General features: G+C 45.1%; 4 protein-coding genes across 14 annotated transcripts in view; 2 read left to right on the top strand and 2 right to left on the bottom strand.

The window, feature by feature from the left end:
• LOC125739112 (transmembrane protein 53-like) overlaps window positions 1–15,062 on the top strand; it is a 188,464-nt gene that overhangs the window by 85,056 nt on the left and 88,346 nt on the right. Inside the window, exons 3-4 of one of the 11 annotated variants that reach the window (XR_007397050.1) lie at window positions 1,425–1,902; window positions 2,173–2,865. The exons of 6 other annotated variants lie outside the window; for them this stretch is intronic. Coding sequence is in view for 1 of the 5 variants with exons in the window: in XM_049008887.1 (XP_048864844.1) it covers window positions 1,425–1,902; window positions 2,173–2,534 (840 nt within the window). In the remaining 4 variants the exon portion in view is untranslated. Of the gene's footprint in view, window positions 1–1,071; window positions 1,097–1,424; window positions 1,903–2,133; window positions 3,287–15,062 lie in introns of those variants that run through there. 4 more of the 11 variants (XM_049008887.1, XR_007397052.1, XM_049008891.1 and 1 more) reach the window with 4 other exon arrangements.
• Window positions 1–15,062, bottom strand: part of LOC125739109 (uncharacterized) — a 164,882-nt gene that overhangs the window by 15,278 nt on the left and 134,542 nt on the right. The window contains exon 8 of the mRNA XM_049008872.1: window positions 4,266–4,897. Within this exon, the coding sequence (XP_048864829.1) occupies window positions 4,794–4,897 (104 nt within the window). The 3' untranslated portion in view covers window positions 4,266–4,793. The remainder of the gene's footprint in view (window positions 1–4,265; window positions 4,898–15,062) is intronic.
• The window catches only part of LOC125739110 (sialoadhesin-like), a 247,290-nt gene that overhangs the window by 15,229 nt on the left and 216,999 nt on the right, over window positions 1–15,062 (bottom strand).
• The window catches only part of LOC125739113 (transmembrane protein 53-like), a 223,749-nt gene continuing 209,656 nt past the window's right edge, over window positions 970–15,062 (top strand). Inside the window, exon 1 of one of the 2 annotated variants that reach the window (XM_049008911.1) lies at window positions 970–1,096. The gene's annotated coding sequence lies outside the window, so the exon portion shown is untranslated. The remainder of the gene's footprint in view (window positions 1,097–15,062) is intronic. The other variant, XM_049008913.1, reaches the window with a different exon arrangement.

Here is a 15,062-nt window from a genome sequence, read left to right on the forward strand (position 1 = left end):
TCGCCTGTCTTGGTGGCTTCATGGGGCATTATGAGCTCTGGCTGCTTACTAGATCCATAGACCATACGAAAGGACATGAACTGAATGAGGACGCCCATAGACAATAGTATAAGCTGTCTGTGTCTGGGGGCCTTTCTTACTAGATACATAGACCATACGAAAGGACATGAACTGAACATGGATGCCCATAGACAATAGTATAAGCTGTGTGTGTCTGGGGCCCTTTCTTACTAGATACATAGACCATACGAAAGGACATGAACTGAACATGGACGCCCATAGACAATAGTATAAGCTGTCTGTGTCTGGGGCCCTTTCTTACTAGATACATAGACCATACGAAAGGACATGAACTGAACATGGACGCCCATAGACAATAGTATAAGCTGTCTGTGTCTGGGGCCCTTTCTTACTAGATACATAGACCATACGAAAGGACATGAACTGAACATGGACGCCCATAGACAATAGTATAAGCTGTCTGTGTCTGGGGCCCTTTCTTACTAGATACATAGACCATACGAAAGGACATGAACTGAACATGGACGCCCATAGACAATAGTATAAGCTGTCTGTGTCTGGGGCCCTTTCTTACTAGATACATAGACCATACGAAAGGACATGAACTGAACATGGACGCCCATAGACAATAGTATAAGCTGTCTGTGTCTGGGGCCCTTTCTTACTAGATACATAGACCATACGAAAGGACATGAACTGAACATGGACGCCCATAGACAATAGTATAAGCTGTCTGTGTCTGGGGCCCTTTCTTACTAGAAACATAGACCATACGAAAGGACATGAACTGAACATGGACGCCCATAGACAATAGTATAAGCTGTCTGTGTCTGGGGCCCCTTTCTTACTAGAAACATAGACCATACGAAAGGACATGAACTGAATGTGGACGCCCATAGACAATAGTATAAGCTATTTTACTATATATGGCCCCTTTCACCAGCCGTAGAAACAGCTTTAAAGGGACGGTCACAATGATCTGGTTTGGGAAAGTAGACAAGGCACCGTGGTCACGCATTTATTTTACCGAGAATGTCAAGCAGAAAATAGTCTGAAGCGGAACTCCGATAGGAAGGTAAATCCTTGGGGGGAGAAACCGTGTACATTGTGGGAAATGTCAGTCAGACATTGTCAGTCTTTGGGTTGTACTGTAATCTCGCTACACTTTCCTCTCCAAGATATTTATGTCATTGTCTGTTATCCTTGACATGGACCACTACGAAAAACAAACACGTTTAGCTGTATAAAATGTCCCTCTACTAAAGCCACTGTTTATGTAACCAGCACATGACCTTGTCTTTTATGGTTACTCTGTGCATGTTAAACATCTTTCAGCTTATTCATTAATAAAATGATTTGAAAATGGCAGAGTCTCCTCTAGTGCTTTTTTCCCCCCTTCACAGGTTGTCACAATGATGTCTATGTCTGCCATCCTGATCGGCGTCACCGCTCACAAAATCAGCAAAACCATCACGTTTTTATTGAATGAATCCGTGGTGTTGAGTAGGCCACCACAGGGTGGCGCCAGACCCTTGCTGCTGCTGCCCTGGCTGGGATCTCAGCCTCGGGGGTTGGCCAAATACTGTGACATATACCTGCGTAACGGCTTTGATGTGCTCATCGTGGAGAGCCGGGTCAGCCAGTTCCTTTGGCCGAAATGGGGCCTTGACTATGGCATGAAGGTCCTGGAGGTGCTGCAGAGCGACAGGTTTGTGTGGCGCCCCCTGCTGGTGCATGCTTTCTCAGTAGGGGGCTACATCTTCAGCCAGCTGCTGGTCCACATCTGCAGAAATCCCGGCCAGTATGACGGCCTGATTCGCAGGCTCCGAGGGCAGGTTTACGACAGCCTGGTGATGGGTTCCCTGGATCGCATGGCCGTAGGTCAGTGGAACAGTCTCATACCTGCACATCCGATTTTGCTTTCCGCAGTCTGCTTTGATGATGTGGGTTGGATGACTTTATCCATTTCACCAGTATCAGAAGGGGTGTATGTAACGCCTGTCAAATGTTTAAGCGAAGTGTAGGTGAAACTTGGCACAGACATGCTCATCTACGGTCAGACTATCAGCTTTAACGTCATTCAATGAAACGCAGCATTTGAAAATGTGACAGCTTTTTGTGTTGTGGCTAATAATTTTGTCCTCTGTGTAGGTCTGGGGAGGAGTTTGCTTCCCCAGGGGGAGAGCCTTGTGCGGGCGGCCAGCATGCTGTACTTTCGAGCTTTCAAGAGACACACGGTAGATTACTTTAACACCAACATCGACATCTTCTGGCACCGCCCCATTCAGGCACCTGCTCTCTTCTTCTCCTCTGAGAATGACCCAATGTGTGACCATCTCACGATGAAGGAGATGATTGAGGACTGGCGAAAGCAAGGCATGAGGGTGGACTGCAAGGCGTGGAAGGACTCCACCCATGCAGGACACCTGCGAGATCACCCTCAGGAGTACCTCTCCACGCTTCAGGAGTTCATACATTCTCTCAGCATGGTTCCCCTCAAAGCCAAAATGTGAGACCACCTGCTGAAAATACACACTGAACCTGCGTTTTTTCCTTCAGGTAGTAACTGATAAGTACAGGGGAAACGATGCTAAAATGTTCTGTTTTGTCCTAAGGCCCATATTTTGTTTACACTCAATAAAGATACACGAACAACTGGACTATTTTCAGACTATTTTCTGAAGTGGATGTTTGTTTGTTTGTTTGAATGGCATTTTGTTTATTTTGTAAGTATGATACGGTGGGGCCCTGTATTGTATAAGCAGTACATGCTGACCACACAGACACACGCCTGTCTGTAGTTGTGATACCACAGTGCTTCCTGGTTTTATGTATGGGCTACAGGTGAAGCTTGGAAACATTTACTTCATGAAAAATTTCAATTGTAACAAATTGCAACTATCAACTTGTGATTGATGGTATGATGTCATTGATGTGATGTGTAAATGAGCGATAAAAACCCAACACACAAATGTCACAACCAAACTTTTTTTTTGTGGATGCCCTGTGTCGCCTAAGTAAGATGTTACCCAAACCTGAATCTGCCAGATGTAACTGAATGACCACAGACAACCACTGGTTTCAACAAAAGGACATTTACCTGCTTTTACCGGCATCACCTGCTTTAAATCACATATTTTTTTCTACCTCATTACCAGCCCTAAACTGCTCCTGTCCCAACTTTTATAGGAATGTGTTGCAGGCCTGAAATACAGGAACGGATGTATATTAACAAAGGAAATGAAGTTGACCAGAAAAACATGAACCTGGGTTAATAATAATAATAATAGTCAGACAAACCATGAACTATATGAACATAAAAGTGAACATGAGTTGTCTTGGGTTCATACTGTCTGCAATGAAATAAAAGTCAAAGTAAATTTTAGAATCACTGTTTTTTTGTGCATTTTCCATTCCATTCTAGCTTTGCCTGCTTTGCGCTTGTAGGATCTGTGAAATATTGTCTGTGAGAGAGGACCACAGAGTTTAAATGAATGGCTTTTACTACCGAAAATTAAGGAAAATCCTACAATTAAGCAATATAATAATGAAAATACAGCCAAATCAATACAGTGATACTGTTTATACACAGCAAGGCTACTATAGTAAATGAAGGAGACCAAAATCATTAAATTGAGCCGTAAACCTATGAAAGCACTGCAAATGTCTACAATGATACTGTTTCCACGCAGGAAGTCTGTCTCTGCTCTTCCTATCCCGTCCCTATCTCGTGCCTATCCCATCCCTATCCCATCCCTATCCCATCCCTGTCCCATTCCTATCCCATTCCTATCCCATCCCTATTCCTGACCAGCTGGGATTCACTGGGCAAAGGCCTAAATGTGCCAGGATGCCTTTGCAGACTCTGCTCCCTCTGACTTTGTTAAACCAGCAAGTAATTATGCACCAGGAATACAAACCAGCAGTGCACACACAATTTTATGCAAAAAATGATCTCCTGGGCAGAGTGGATGATGAAAAATGATCTTCCAGCTGCTGTTCCTGGTCAGGGTCGTGGGGGAGGCCTTTGCCAGGCAGCACAGGCCACAAAGCAGCAGCTCACTCTGGGCAGGAGACCAGACTATCTTTGGACTGCCCAAAATCCTCCAATCACACAAATCAGAAGCAGGATTCAGAGCTAAGGGTGTGAGCTGTAGATTATTACATACATAAATACAACTGGAACTGCACCCAATATTGTTGTGTTTCTACAATGATAATAAAGATTCTGAAACATCTGAAACCTTTGTCCAGAAAAGGGCACCAGGCACAAACTGACAAACTGACTCAGTTCCCTGAGAGTGTCTCTCTACCAAAGGGCCGCTCCAGAGTGCCTTATAGTCACTGCAGCTTCAGTGTGCTTTATGATGGTCACTGCAGCTTCAGTGTGTTTTATGATGGTCACTGCAGCTTCAGTGTGCTTTATGATGGTCATTGCAGCGTCAGTGTGCATTATGATGGTCACTGCAGCTTCATTGTGCTTTATGATGGTCACTGCAGCTTCAGTGTGCTTTATGATGGTCACTGCAGCTTCAGTGTGCTTTATGATGGTCACTGCAGCTTCAGTGTGCATTATGATGGTCACTGCAGCTCCAGTGTGCTCAGTGGTCACTGCAGCTCCAATGTGCTCAATGGTAATTGCAGCTCCAGTGTGCTCAATGGTCACTGCAGCTCCAGTGTTCTGTATGGTCACTGCAGCTCCAGTGTGCTGTATGGTCACTGCAGCTCCAGTGTGCTGTATGGTCACTGCAGCTCCAGTGTGCTCTATGGAATCAGCTCTGGAAGAGACTGCTGTCCCTGTCGAGGCATCCTTGTGGAGGGGGGGAGGATCCAGCAGGAGGAAGCAGAGGAGTGGAATCGCAGGTGAGGAAGACTCCTAAAATGGTTGATTACTGATATTAGTAGATGTCATTTTACTTCATGTGTATCACTTGTAAATAAATAATCAACTTACTTTTCATTAATAAATTTAATAAAAGTTTCAGAGATCCTGTATTACAAAAGTTATCCAAAGATGAATGCACGAATTTAATATTTTTTTAAATCATTTTTATGTTTATGTGTGTAAACACAACAAAGCCATTCCAATGCGACCTTTCGGTGGATAGACTGAGTCAGACAGGAATTCTGGCGTAGAAATTAAGAGCCATCAGTACTTCATTCGATGTATCTCGCTTGGTGTATGTTGGAGATATTGCAGTGATGTTCTGTAGTTTCAGTGTCGCCAACAATAAAGAACATGATGGTCCTGATATTTTACCTGGTTTAACTGCAGATGGCTGGTTTTCGGACTGCAGCGTACAAGATTGCTACAAGGGGCTCTCCGCGTTACTGACATCACACCTGCAGCGGTTGAATGTAAATATTTAATTATTAACAGTCTGACAGTCGTCTTTCGCTTTTAATTCTAAAACATAACTTTGCTCTTGGTATTTCTGTATTCTGACCCATACAGATGAAGTAAAATAAGCTGAATTCACACTTACTGCCTGCCTGGAGGTTTGGTGTTAAACTGCACGGAAGCATAGCAGACTTCCTCCCCCTGAGATGGGGCTTCCTGCCTCTGGCTGCCGGTCTGAGAGCCACACTCTCTAATGTCTGCATACTCGATATCTTCTGCGATCTGTAGATGGAGAGAGACAAAGGGACAAATAAATCAAGCATTTTTATAATTAATTGTGTTGAAGTAAAAAAGAAAAAAAAATCCACAATTATTCATCAGATCCCTTGGATAAAAAAGTACTTTAGAGTATATAAAAATAATCTGATAAATAATCAACTTATCATACCCTTAAAAATATAACCATACCCTTAAAGTAGGCTCATAAACACAATATACATACTTGTTTTTCCCCCCCTCTGTCTTCTGGCTCATTCAGTGAATTTCTCTTCCTTCTGAGAAACATGAGATAGACCGAAATAAAATATTTTTTTATTTCAAATTACATTCACCACACCCTATATATATATATGTAAATGACCATTTACATTGGTAGATTCTCACTGAAGGCATCAGAGCAAAGGGTAGCTATTTTGAAGAAACTATAATATAAAACATGTTTTCAGTTATGTCACCTTTTTTTGTTAAGTACGTAACTCCACATGTGTTCATTCATAGTTTTGATGCCTTCAGTGAGAATCTACCAATGTAAATGGTCATGAAAATAAAGACAACACATTGAATGAGAAGGTGTGTCCAAACTTTTGGCCTGTACTGTATATACTGCAAAAAATCAAGTATTGTCACATCAAACCTTAAAAATCAGATCAAATTAATTTATAATAAAGTATAAATCAAACCAATTATGTGGTTTGTTACAGCTAAAGCCCAGCAGTGTTCCCCCAGACACTAGCGTCAGAGACTGGGATGGGGGGTTACCATGGAGACACAGGGGTCACACTGAGGGAGCTCTGCTAACCAGCTAACTGGGGCCCAGCTAGGCTAGCTAGTTAGAGGTGATCAGCTGTGAGGATAAAAGGAAGGGAAAACAGCGGGGACTGGAGAGAGAATGGGGGCTCTTGGGGGACTGGGGGGGCGCTGAGGGCATCACCCTGGGTTTCTGCTCGGCACACTGCCTTTGATTATGTTCATTTTGGGTTAATCTTTGGTGATATATGTGTGTTTGTTTCGATGAGCATGATGACTGAAGCGAGGATGATGGGTAGCCAGTTACCCGAGTCTCGGAATAAACTGTAAGATCAATCAATAAACAAATATCACAAATACTCAGCGTTTTAAAAAATATCCATTATTTTACAGTGAATGAATAATAAAACACTCACCTCATTATGCAGATTGTTACAGCTAAAACAGGCAGTAGTATCCCCAAACACACCAGTATCACTGTCATCGGGTTATAGTGAGGGAATCCAGGGTAAATACAGGCTGTATCAATAAAACATGCATGTTAATCAAGCCAACTTATTTTTAAACATGGACATTTTATTCCTCTGCCTTGATCTAAGTAACTATTACTCCTAATTCTGTTTCTGTGGGTATTTTTATGCATTTTTGAGTATTTTTGGAAAAAGTTTTGGAAAGAAGATTTTGAGAATCAGACTGTGCTGTTGATTACCAGGATCAGACTACATACTCACATTGAATATTAAATATTAGGGTACTGGACACAGCCCCTGTGTAACCCTTCAATGCACAGGAGTAATTTCCAGAGTGATTATAGGAGACAGGGTTGAAGTGAATTGTGGACAGTGTGTCTGTGATTGGCTTGTTGTCCTTAAACCAGGTGAATTCTGATTGGCTGAGAGAGCAGTTCTCTCTGCCACATGTCAGATTCACAGAGTCTCTTTCTATCTGTAATCCTTTTCCTGTAGATGATGTCATCATCACTTTTAATTCTGAAATCATACCCAGAAGAACAAGCAATAGGGGTTTTCTGCATTACTGTGTGAGGTATTTGTGTCACAGGCTCTACCAACATGGCAAATTCTAAAGCTGTAAATCAGCATTATTGTCCAGAGCCACATGTTATACACTGAATCCCCTTAGCTTCTCACTGCTATAATCTGCTTGCTGCTACACATGTTCTTCTCAGAGCTGGTATTCTCCTGTTCATTAATGAGCCCATCAGCAGTATCTGACTCAGTGATTTCTAAATGAAAATAGGCATAGAATACAAACAATCTGGTTATGCTGTGTGATACAAAAATAAGGTGAAAGTGCAGGACAGTACAGACTCACCACCGACTCGCAGTTCTACTCCAGGCTGAGCGCACAGTTCACACCCACCAGCTGTGAAACTGAATCTATACAGTCCGGCATCAGCGTCTGTAATGTTCTTTATCATTAATGTACAGTTGTTCTCCGTGTTCCCCAAGACCTCTGCTCTGTCTCTGTACTCAGTACTAATGTTTATTTTATGACTCTGCCAGACATATGATTTTCCAGCACAGTCCTCAGTATTATGGCTCCACATCCTCGACTCCACTCTGTATGACTCTGGATGATTAAATCGACATTGAATGACCACAGTCGATCCTCTCACTGCACACAGGGTTCTCTCTGTGTAATCTACAGACCATGCACCACCTAGAACCCACAAAAGATATTGAAAAGTTATATCAACGTTGTTTGCTGCTTTATGAAAAATGCTGTTGTGCTGCTATTTAACTTGAATAATAAAATCAATTTTTGGAGAGTTTACTGCCTTTTAAAGCATTGGACTCATTTCCAGAGTGATGCTTAGAGACAGGATTACAGTGAAGTATGGACTGAGTTTCTGTGATTGGCTGGTTGTTCTTAAACCAGGTGGTTTCTGATTGGCTGAGAGCAGCTTTCTGTGCCACATGTTAAATCCACAATGTCTCCTTCTCTTACTCCTAAATCTCTATTAGATGTGGTCGCTATGACCTTTAATTCTACAGACAGTCATACTTATTTATCTAATTCACCGATTCTTTGCTACTTTTTTATTTAGAGTAAATTGCATCAAATTCACAGAAACACAAAAGTTCCACTTATCCCAAGTGCTTCATTATCTATTATATTTATCATCTACAGCAAGTCTTATAGACCAGACCCTTTAGAAGCAGGAGTTTTTGTCAGTGTTTCGAAAATAATACATTGCAGAGCTAAAATTGTTATGTTTGATGATACCATTGGCTGGAAGTATAGAGACTTACCATTGACTTTTAGAGTCACTCCAGGCTGACCAGTCCATTTTCCATTTTCATTACTGGTTATAAACCTGAATCTATACACTCCAGCATAAGCGTCTGTAATGTTCTTTATCCGTAATGTACAGTTATTCTCTTTGTCCCCCAAACACTCTGCTCTGCTTCTGTACTGAGTACTGATATGTTCAGTATTACTGTTACAGACATATGGTGCGTCTCTACAGTCACTATCATTATGACACCACATGATTGTCTCCACTTTGTAAGCCTCTGGATAATCATACCCACAGGGAATGACCACAGTAGATCCTCTCACAGCACAGACTGGATTCTCTGGGTACCATACATTCCAGTCACGACTCATGACTCCTGGAAAACAGTAATTATAAAAAATAACCTCTCTGTCAGTTTTTAAAATGCGGAACATTGGGACCGGCCACCAGAGAGAAAAGCATTTCTTTGCTAGATATGCCAACGTAGAGAATCAGACTGGATTCATGACCTAGAGTTGGGGTTCTCACCCCCCGGGCTGTGGTAAGTATTCTACCGGCAGAGGAACGCTGGAGGTTTGCTTATATACTCTTAATTCACAACTGAAACAATCACCAATGGACCCGCTGCCCCCCCCAGCCTGTTTTAATGGTTATAAAGGCAGGAGCCCCTGGACAGTCAGATCACCTTATTTAAAGAATTAAATATACTTTACTGTGAATCGCGCTTAAAATGTTGATTATATCTGAACTGGAACTGCTTTTCAGAAAGGCAGTGTCTGTCTTTACAACTGAATGCAGTTATTTCCATGTAAATATAAGTTTTTTGGTTTTATATATTTACATTTATGCTCTCATAATCTTTGGTCCACACATCAAAACACAACCAAAAATTCCTTTTTTGAACTAGTTTGGAAGCCAAACTAATCTGACAATGAACATGCAGGACACCGGAAGCTACCAGGCCCATATTAAACAGCAGAAATGCAGGAATTTATAATCCAAAGAGACGATTAATGTCCGACTCGCCAGACGTGTGCTCTGTCAGCCATCTCCTCCATTTTACACCCCCGCTCACAGCAGATGCTGCAGTAACGTGAAGCAGTGACCTCACTGCAGGACATGCCTTACCCTGACTGGTGTGCTTTTCGTAAATGATTAAATATAACTCAGATGCACTGTGTGTCTTTATCTCATGTGAGGAACATTTCTAAACCACAGAAAGACAGAAAATGGTAGAAATGTCTCTGCTAGACCCCAAACGGTCTCACTGGACATTCCTCTCCAGCAAACATCCCCTCTCACCACATATCAGCCCTTATGAGGCTGGAATTATACCAACTAAACAGTAACTGCACCATGAAGAACGATTCGGTTCTGAACAAAAAACTCTGACAAATACTGGATAGTCGTTGCTCTTACCAGGTAAGACGAGCACAGCCAGGCCCCAGAAGGTCAGAGAGTCTCCAGCTCCCATCTCTGCTGCTCTGAGCTCTTTATCACTCACAGTCTGCTCGGAGATGGCAGATAGTACTTATGTATCTTGAGTGAGAATAAGACTTAACACTCCCTTTGCCTTCTAAGCACTGTGAATATTAACACATTATCTTCCTTTCTTCCAATTAGCTCTACAAAAAACACTTCCTCTTTTATGATCTAAATTTTACCAGTTTGGTGACGCAATGCCCAGCCCAGTGTCTCATACTTCTGTGCAGAAGGGCTCCTGTGGTACAAACCACAGCTCATTCTGATGACAGCCTTAGGAGTAACATATCACGGACATGAGAAGATGAAGAATGAGCCAAACTCCACGGGGATGAGTGCGCATGTCTGTACAGGTACGGGGATGAGCTTTTGTGTGTGTACAGGCACGGGGAAGAGCGTGTGGGGGTGTACAGGCACGGGGATGAGCTTGTGTGTGTGTACGTGCACGGGGATGAGCGTGTGTGTGTGTACAGGCACGGGGAAGAGCGCGTGTGGGTGTACAGGCACAGGGATGAGCTTGTGTGTGTGTACGTGCACGGGGATGAGCGTGTGTGTGTACGGGCACGGGGATGAGTAAGCATGTCTGTACGGGCACGGAGATGAGCGCGCGTGTGTGTACGGGTATGGGGATGAGCGCGTGTGAGTATATGGGTATGGAGATGAGCGCGTGTGTGGGTGTACAGGCATGGGGATGAGCGCGTGTGGGTGTACAGGCACGGGGATGAGCGCGTGTGTGTGTACGGGCACAGGGAAGAGCGCGTGTGGGTGTACAGGCACGGGGATGAGCTTGTGTGTGTGTACGTGCACGGGGATGAGCGTGTGTGTGTGTACAGGCACGGGGAAGAGCGCGTGTGGGTGTACAGGCACGGGGATGAGCTTGTGTGTGTTTACGTGCACGGGGATGAGCGTGTGTGTGTGTGTACGGGCACAGGGATGAGTACGCATGTCTGTACGGGCACGGGGATGAGCTTGTGTGTGTGTACGTGCACGGGAATGAGCTTGTGTGTGTACGGGCACGGGGATGAGTAAGCATGTCTGTACGGGCACGGAGATGCGCGCGCGTGAGTGTACGGGTAAGGGGATGAGCGCGTGTGTGGGTGTACAGGCACGGGGATGAGCTTGTGTGTGTGTACGTGCACGGGGATGAGCGTGTGTGTGTGTACAGGCACGGGGAAGAGCGCATGTGGGTGTACAGGGACGGGGATGAGCTTGTGTGTGTGTACGTGCACGGGGATGAGCGTGTGTGTGTGTACGGGCACAGGGATGAGTACGCATGTCTGTACGGGCACGGGGATGAGCTTGTGTGTGTACGGGCACGGGGATGAGTAAGCATGTCTGTATGGGCATGGAGATGAGCGCGCGTGTGTGTACGGGTATGGGGATGAGCGCGTGTGAGTATAAGGGTATGGAGATGAGCGCGTGTGTGGGTGTACAAGCATGGGGATGAGCGCGTGTGTTGGTGTACAGGAACGGGGATGAGCGCGTGTGTGTGTACAGGCACGGGGATGAGTGCGCATGTCTGTATAGGTACGGGATGAGCTTGTGTGTGTGTGTACAGGCACGGGGATGAGCTTGTGTGTGGGTGTACAGGCACAGGGATCAGCTTGTGTGTGTGTACGGGCACGGGGATGAGCGCGTGTGTGGGTGTACGGGCATGGGGATGAGCTTGTGTGTGTGTGTACGAGTACGGGGATGAGTGCGCATGTCTGTGCGGGCAGGGGGATGAGCTTGTTTGTGTGTGTGTGTGTATGGGCACGGGGATGAGTGTGCGTGTCTGTACGGGCAGGGGGATGAGCGTGTGTGTGTGTACGGGAACGGGGATGAGTGCGCATGTCTGTACGGGCACGGGGATGAGCTTATGTGTGAGTGTACAGGCACGGGGATGACCGTGCGTGTGTGTACGGGTATGGGGATGAGCGCGTGTGAGTATAAGTGTATGGGGATGAGCGCGTGTGAGTATAAGGGTATGCGCTTGAGCGCGTGTGTGGGTGTACAGGCATGGGGATGAGCGCGTGTGTGTGTACGGGCACGGGGATGAGCCTGTGTGTGTGTAGGGGCACGGGGAGGAGCTTGTTTGTGGGTGTACAGGCACGGGGATGAGCTTGTGTGTGTGTATAGGCACGGGGATGAGCGTGTGTGGGTGTACAGGCACGGGGATGAGCGTGTGTGGGTGTACAGGTATGGGGATGAGCTTGTATGTGGGTGTACAGGCACGTGGATGAACTTGTGTGTGTGTACGGGCATGGGGATGAGTGCGCATGTCTGTACGGGCACGGGGATGAGCTTGTGTGTGGGTGTACGGGCACAGGGATGAGCTTGTGTGTGTGTACGGGCACGGGGATGAGGGCGTGTGTTTGTACAGGCACAGGGATGAGCTTGTGTGTGGGTATACGGGTATGGGGATGAGCGCGTGTGTGGGTGTACAGGCACGGGGATGAGATTGTGTGTGTGTGTACGGGCACGGGGATAAGTGCATGTGTGTGTGTACGGGCACGGGGATGAGCGCGTGTGTGGATGTACGGGCACAGGGATGAGCTTGTGTGTGTGTACGGGCACAGGGATGAGCTTGTGTGTGGGTGTATAGGCACGGGGATGAGCTTGTGTGTGTGTACGGGCATGGGGATGAGTGCGCATGTCTGTACGGGCACGGGGATGAGTTTTTGTGTGTGTACGGGCCCGGGGAGGAGTGCGCCTGTCTGTACGGGCACGGGGAGGAGTGTGCCTGTCTGTACGGGCAGGGGGATGAGCTTGTGTGTGAGTCTATGGGTACAGGGATGAGCTTGTGTGTGTGTACGGGCACGGGGATGAGTGTGCGTGTCAGTATGGGTAAGGGAATGAGCGTGTGTGTGTGTACGGGTATGGGGATGTGCATGTTAATGGACACCTACCTGCCGGGAACACATGCTATCAATAGTTTATAATGGTTGAGAGTCTGATGAGTTCAAACATCACTGCATCCACCCTATTTAGCGATGCTACTTCACAAAGTTTTTTCTTTTTTTCACCTGAAAAAGTGGGGTGGGGGGAGCAGGGTTCTTATATAACAAAGGAGCAAACAGGAGGCAGCTGTGAATGACTAAGCAGAGGGCAGGAACAGGAGGTAACACTAAAAGGGCCCCAGGTGTGGTTTGTTAATCCGTGTTAGTGAGAAAGAGCAGGAGGAGTGTGGCAGGAAGGATATGACAGTACGAGTATTTTATGGTAAACCAACCCACACTAGTAATAGCCTGATAGATTGTTTGTGATTATTAGTGGTATATGTGTTTCCATACATTTTTTCCTGCCTGAATACTGGATATTTTGTTGGACCCTTCTGTTAAATTAGACATGATGCTATTGATGCTATTAAAGCACTGTTACTGTGCATTCAACATGCATGAAGTGACCACTTGCTTAAGTATTTTTGGCCAGAAGTACATTTGTATAATCTGAATAACAGGTGAGATAAATTTAAATTTAATTGAAGCCTGCATTCAGCTGTGAACATGGCCTGTGCTTTGTTAATGTCCATTGAGTGTGACACTGTGAACAGCCAAGTGTAGCAACATAGCTGCACAATGCTTCACTAACAGTATCAGCTAAGGGCATATGAAAGGCTATAAGAAGATTGAAGAATTCTCTGTGAGGAGGATGTGGTTTCAGTGGACAGGAAGCAGCTCCTGGTTAACAGGCTAAATACTCTCACAAAGACAGATGCATCCCCTCACAGGAACAACAAATTTATTTTTATATAGCACATTATCACAACATTACATCGTCTCAAAGAGCTTTACAGCATCCGCACCCAAAGCCCCCAGTGAGCAAGCCAAAGGAGACAGTGGCAAGGAAAAACTCCCAGGGAAGAAGAAACCTTGGGAGGGACCAGACTCAAAGGGGGAGCCCATCCTCCAGGGGCCGGCAAAGATAGTCAAATAAGGGAGACTGCACATATAATTTTGTTGTATTTGGTTTTAGTTATTTTTTAGTTTTAGTTTTTAGTTTTAGCTTAGTTTTTAGTTGCTTTTCCATTTGGCTTTCAATACTGGCGCATGTTTGACATCCATGCTTCCTGAGGTGATCGGTGACCACACGATGGGCTTCCCTCTTAGCCACAGTGTACCCATCACTGCACTGGGGCACTGGGATCTGCATAGACCACACGATGGGCTTCCCTCTTAGCCACAGTGTCCCCATCACTGCACTGGGGCACTGGGATCCGCACAGACCACACGATGGGCTTCCCTCTTAGGCACTCCGACACCTCAACCAGCAGCAACCCAACTTTCTCCCTTCCAAGTACTGGCCAAACCTGCTTAGCTTCAGGTGGATTATCTAGGCTCAGCTGCAGGTAGTGTGGCTGCTGACCAATGCAACCCTGAGCTGAGCTGATTCTGGAATTTTTTAAAAAGCATTTTGAACAGCTGACAATATCATACTTTGGTATAAAAGGAGAACTGACAAAAAGTTGAGTCATTTACAAGGAAGGAAGAACTGAAGCTTGTCTCTTTGCCCAAAGCTTCATTATAAAAATACACCAATGATCTAACTTTAATGCACCATTAGAAAGAATTGACTGATTTTACCCAATGTGGTGCATAATCTTATTAAAAGATTTTAAATGAGTTACAGAATCTGGAGAAATATTCATTAACTGACATGTTTCTGTAAAATTCCTTTCCTGGTTAGATTTTTGTCACACGAGTCAGACACGGGTTGTAGTTAGTGATGATGGTCACAAGGGGGCGACAGAACGGCACTGTGACTCTTCAAGCAGGCCAAGGGGCAGACAGGGCTCGCGCTAATAACTTTATTTTAACATTAAAGCATGTGACACATTCACATTGATTATACTCATGTCTGAATAATTACAATGCTGTAGTTTTTGATAGGAGGAGAGTCCAGGTGGACATCTGATGAAGAAGGGTTGCCAGGTGAGTCTCCATACCTCCCCCT

The sequence above is a fragment of the Brienomyrus brachyistius genome, chromosome 3 (genome assembly GCF_023856365.1).
Source record: "Brienomyrus brachyistius isolate T26 chromosome 3, BBRACH_0.4, whole genome shotgun sequence".
Taxonomy (NCBI): domain Eukaryota; kingdom Metazoa; phylum Chordata; class Actinopteri; order Osteoglossiformes; family Mormyridae; genus Brienomyrus; species Brienomyrus brachyistius.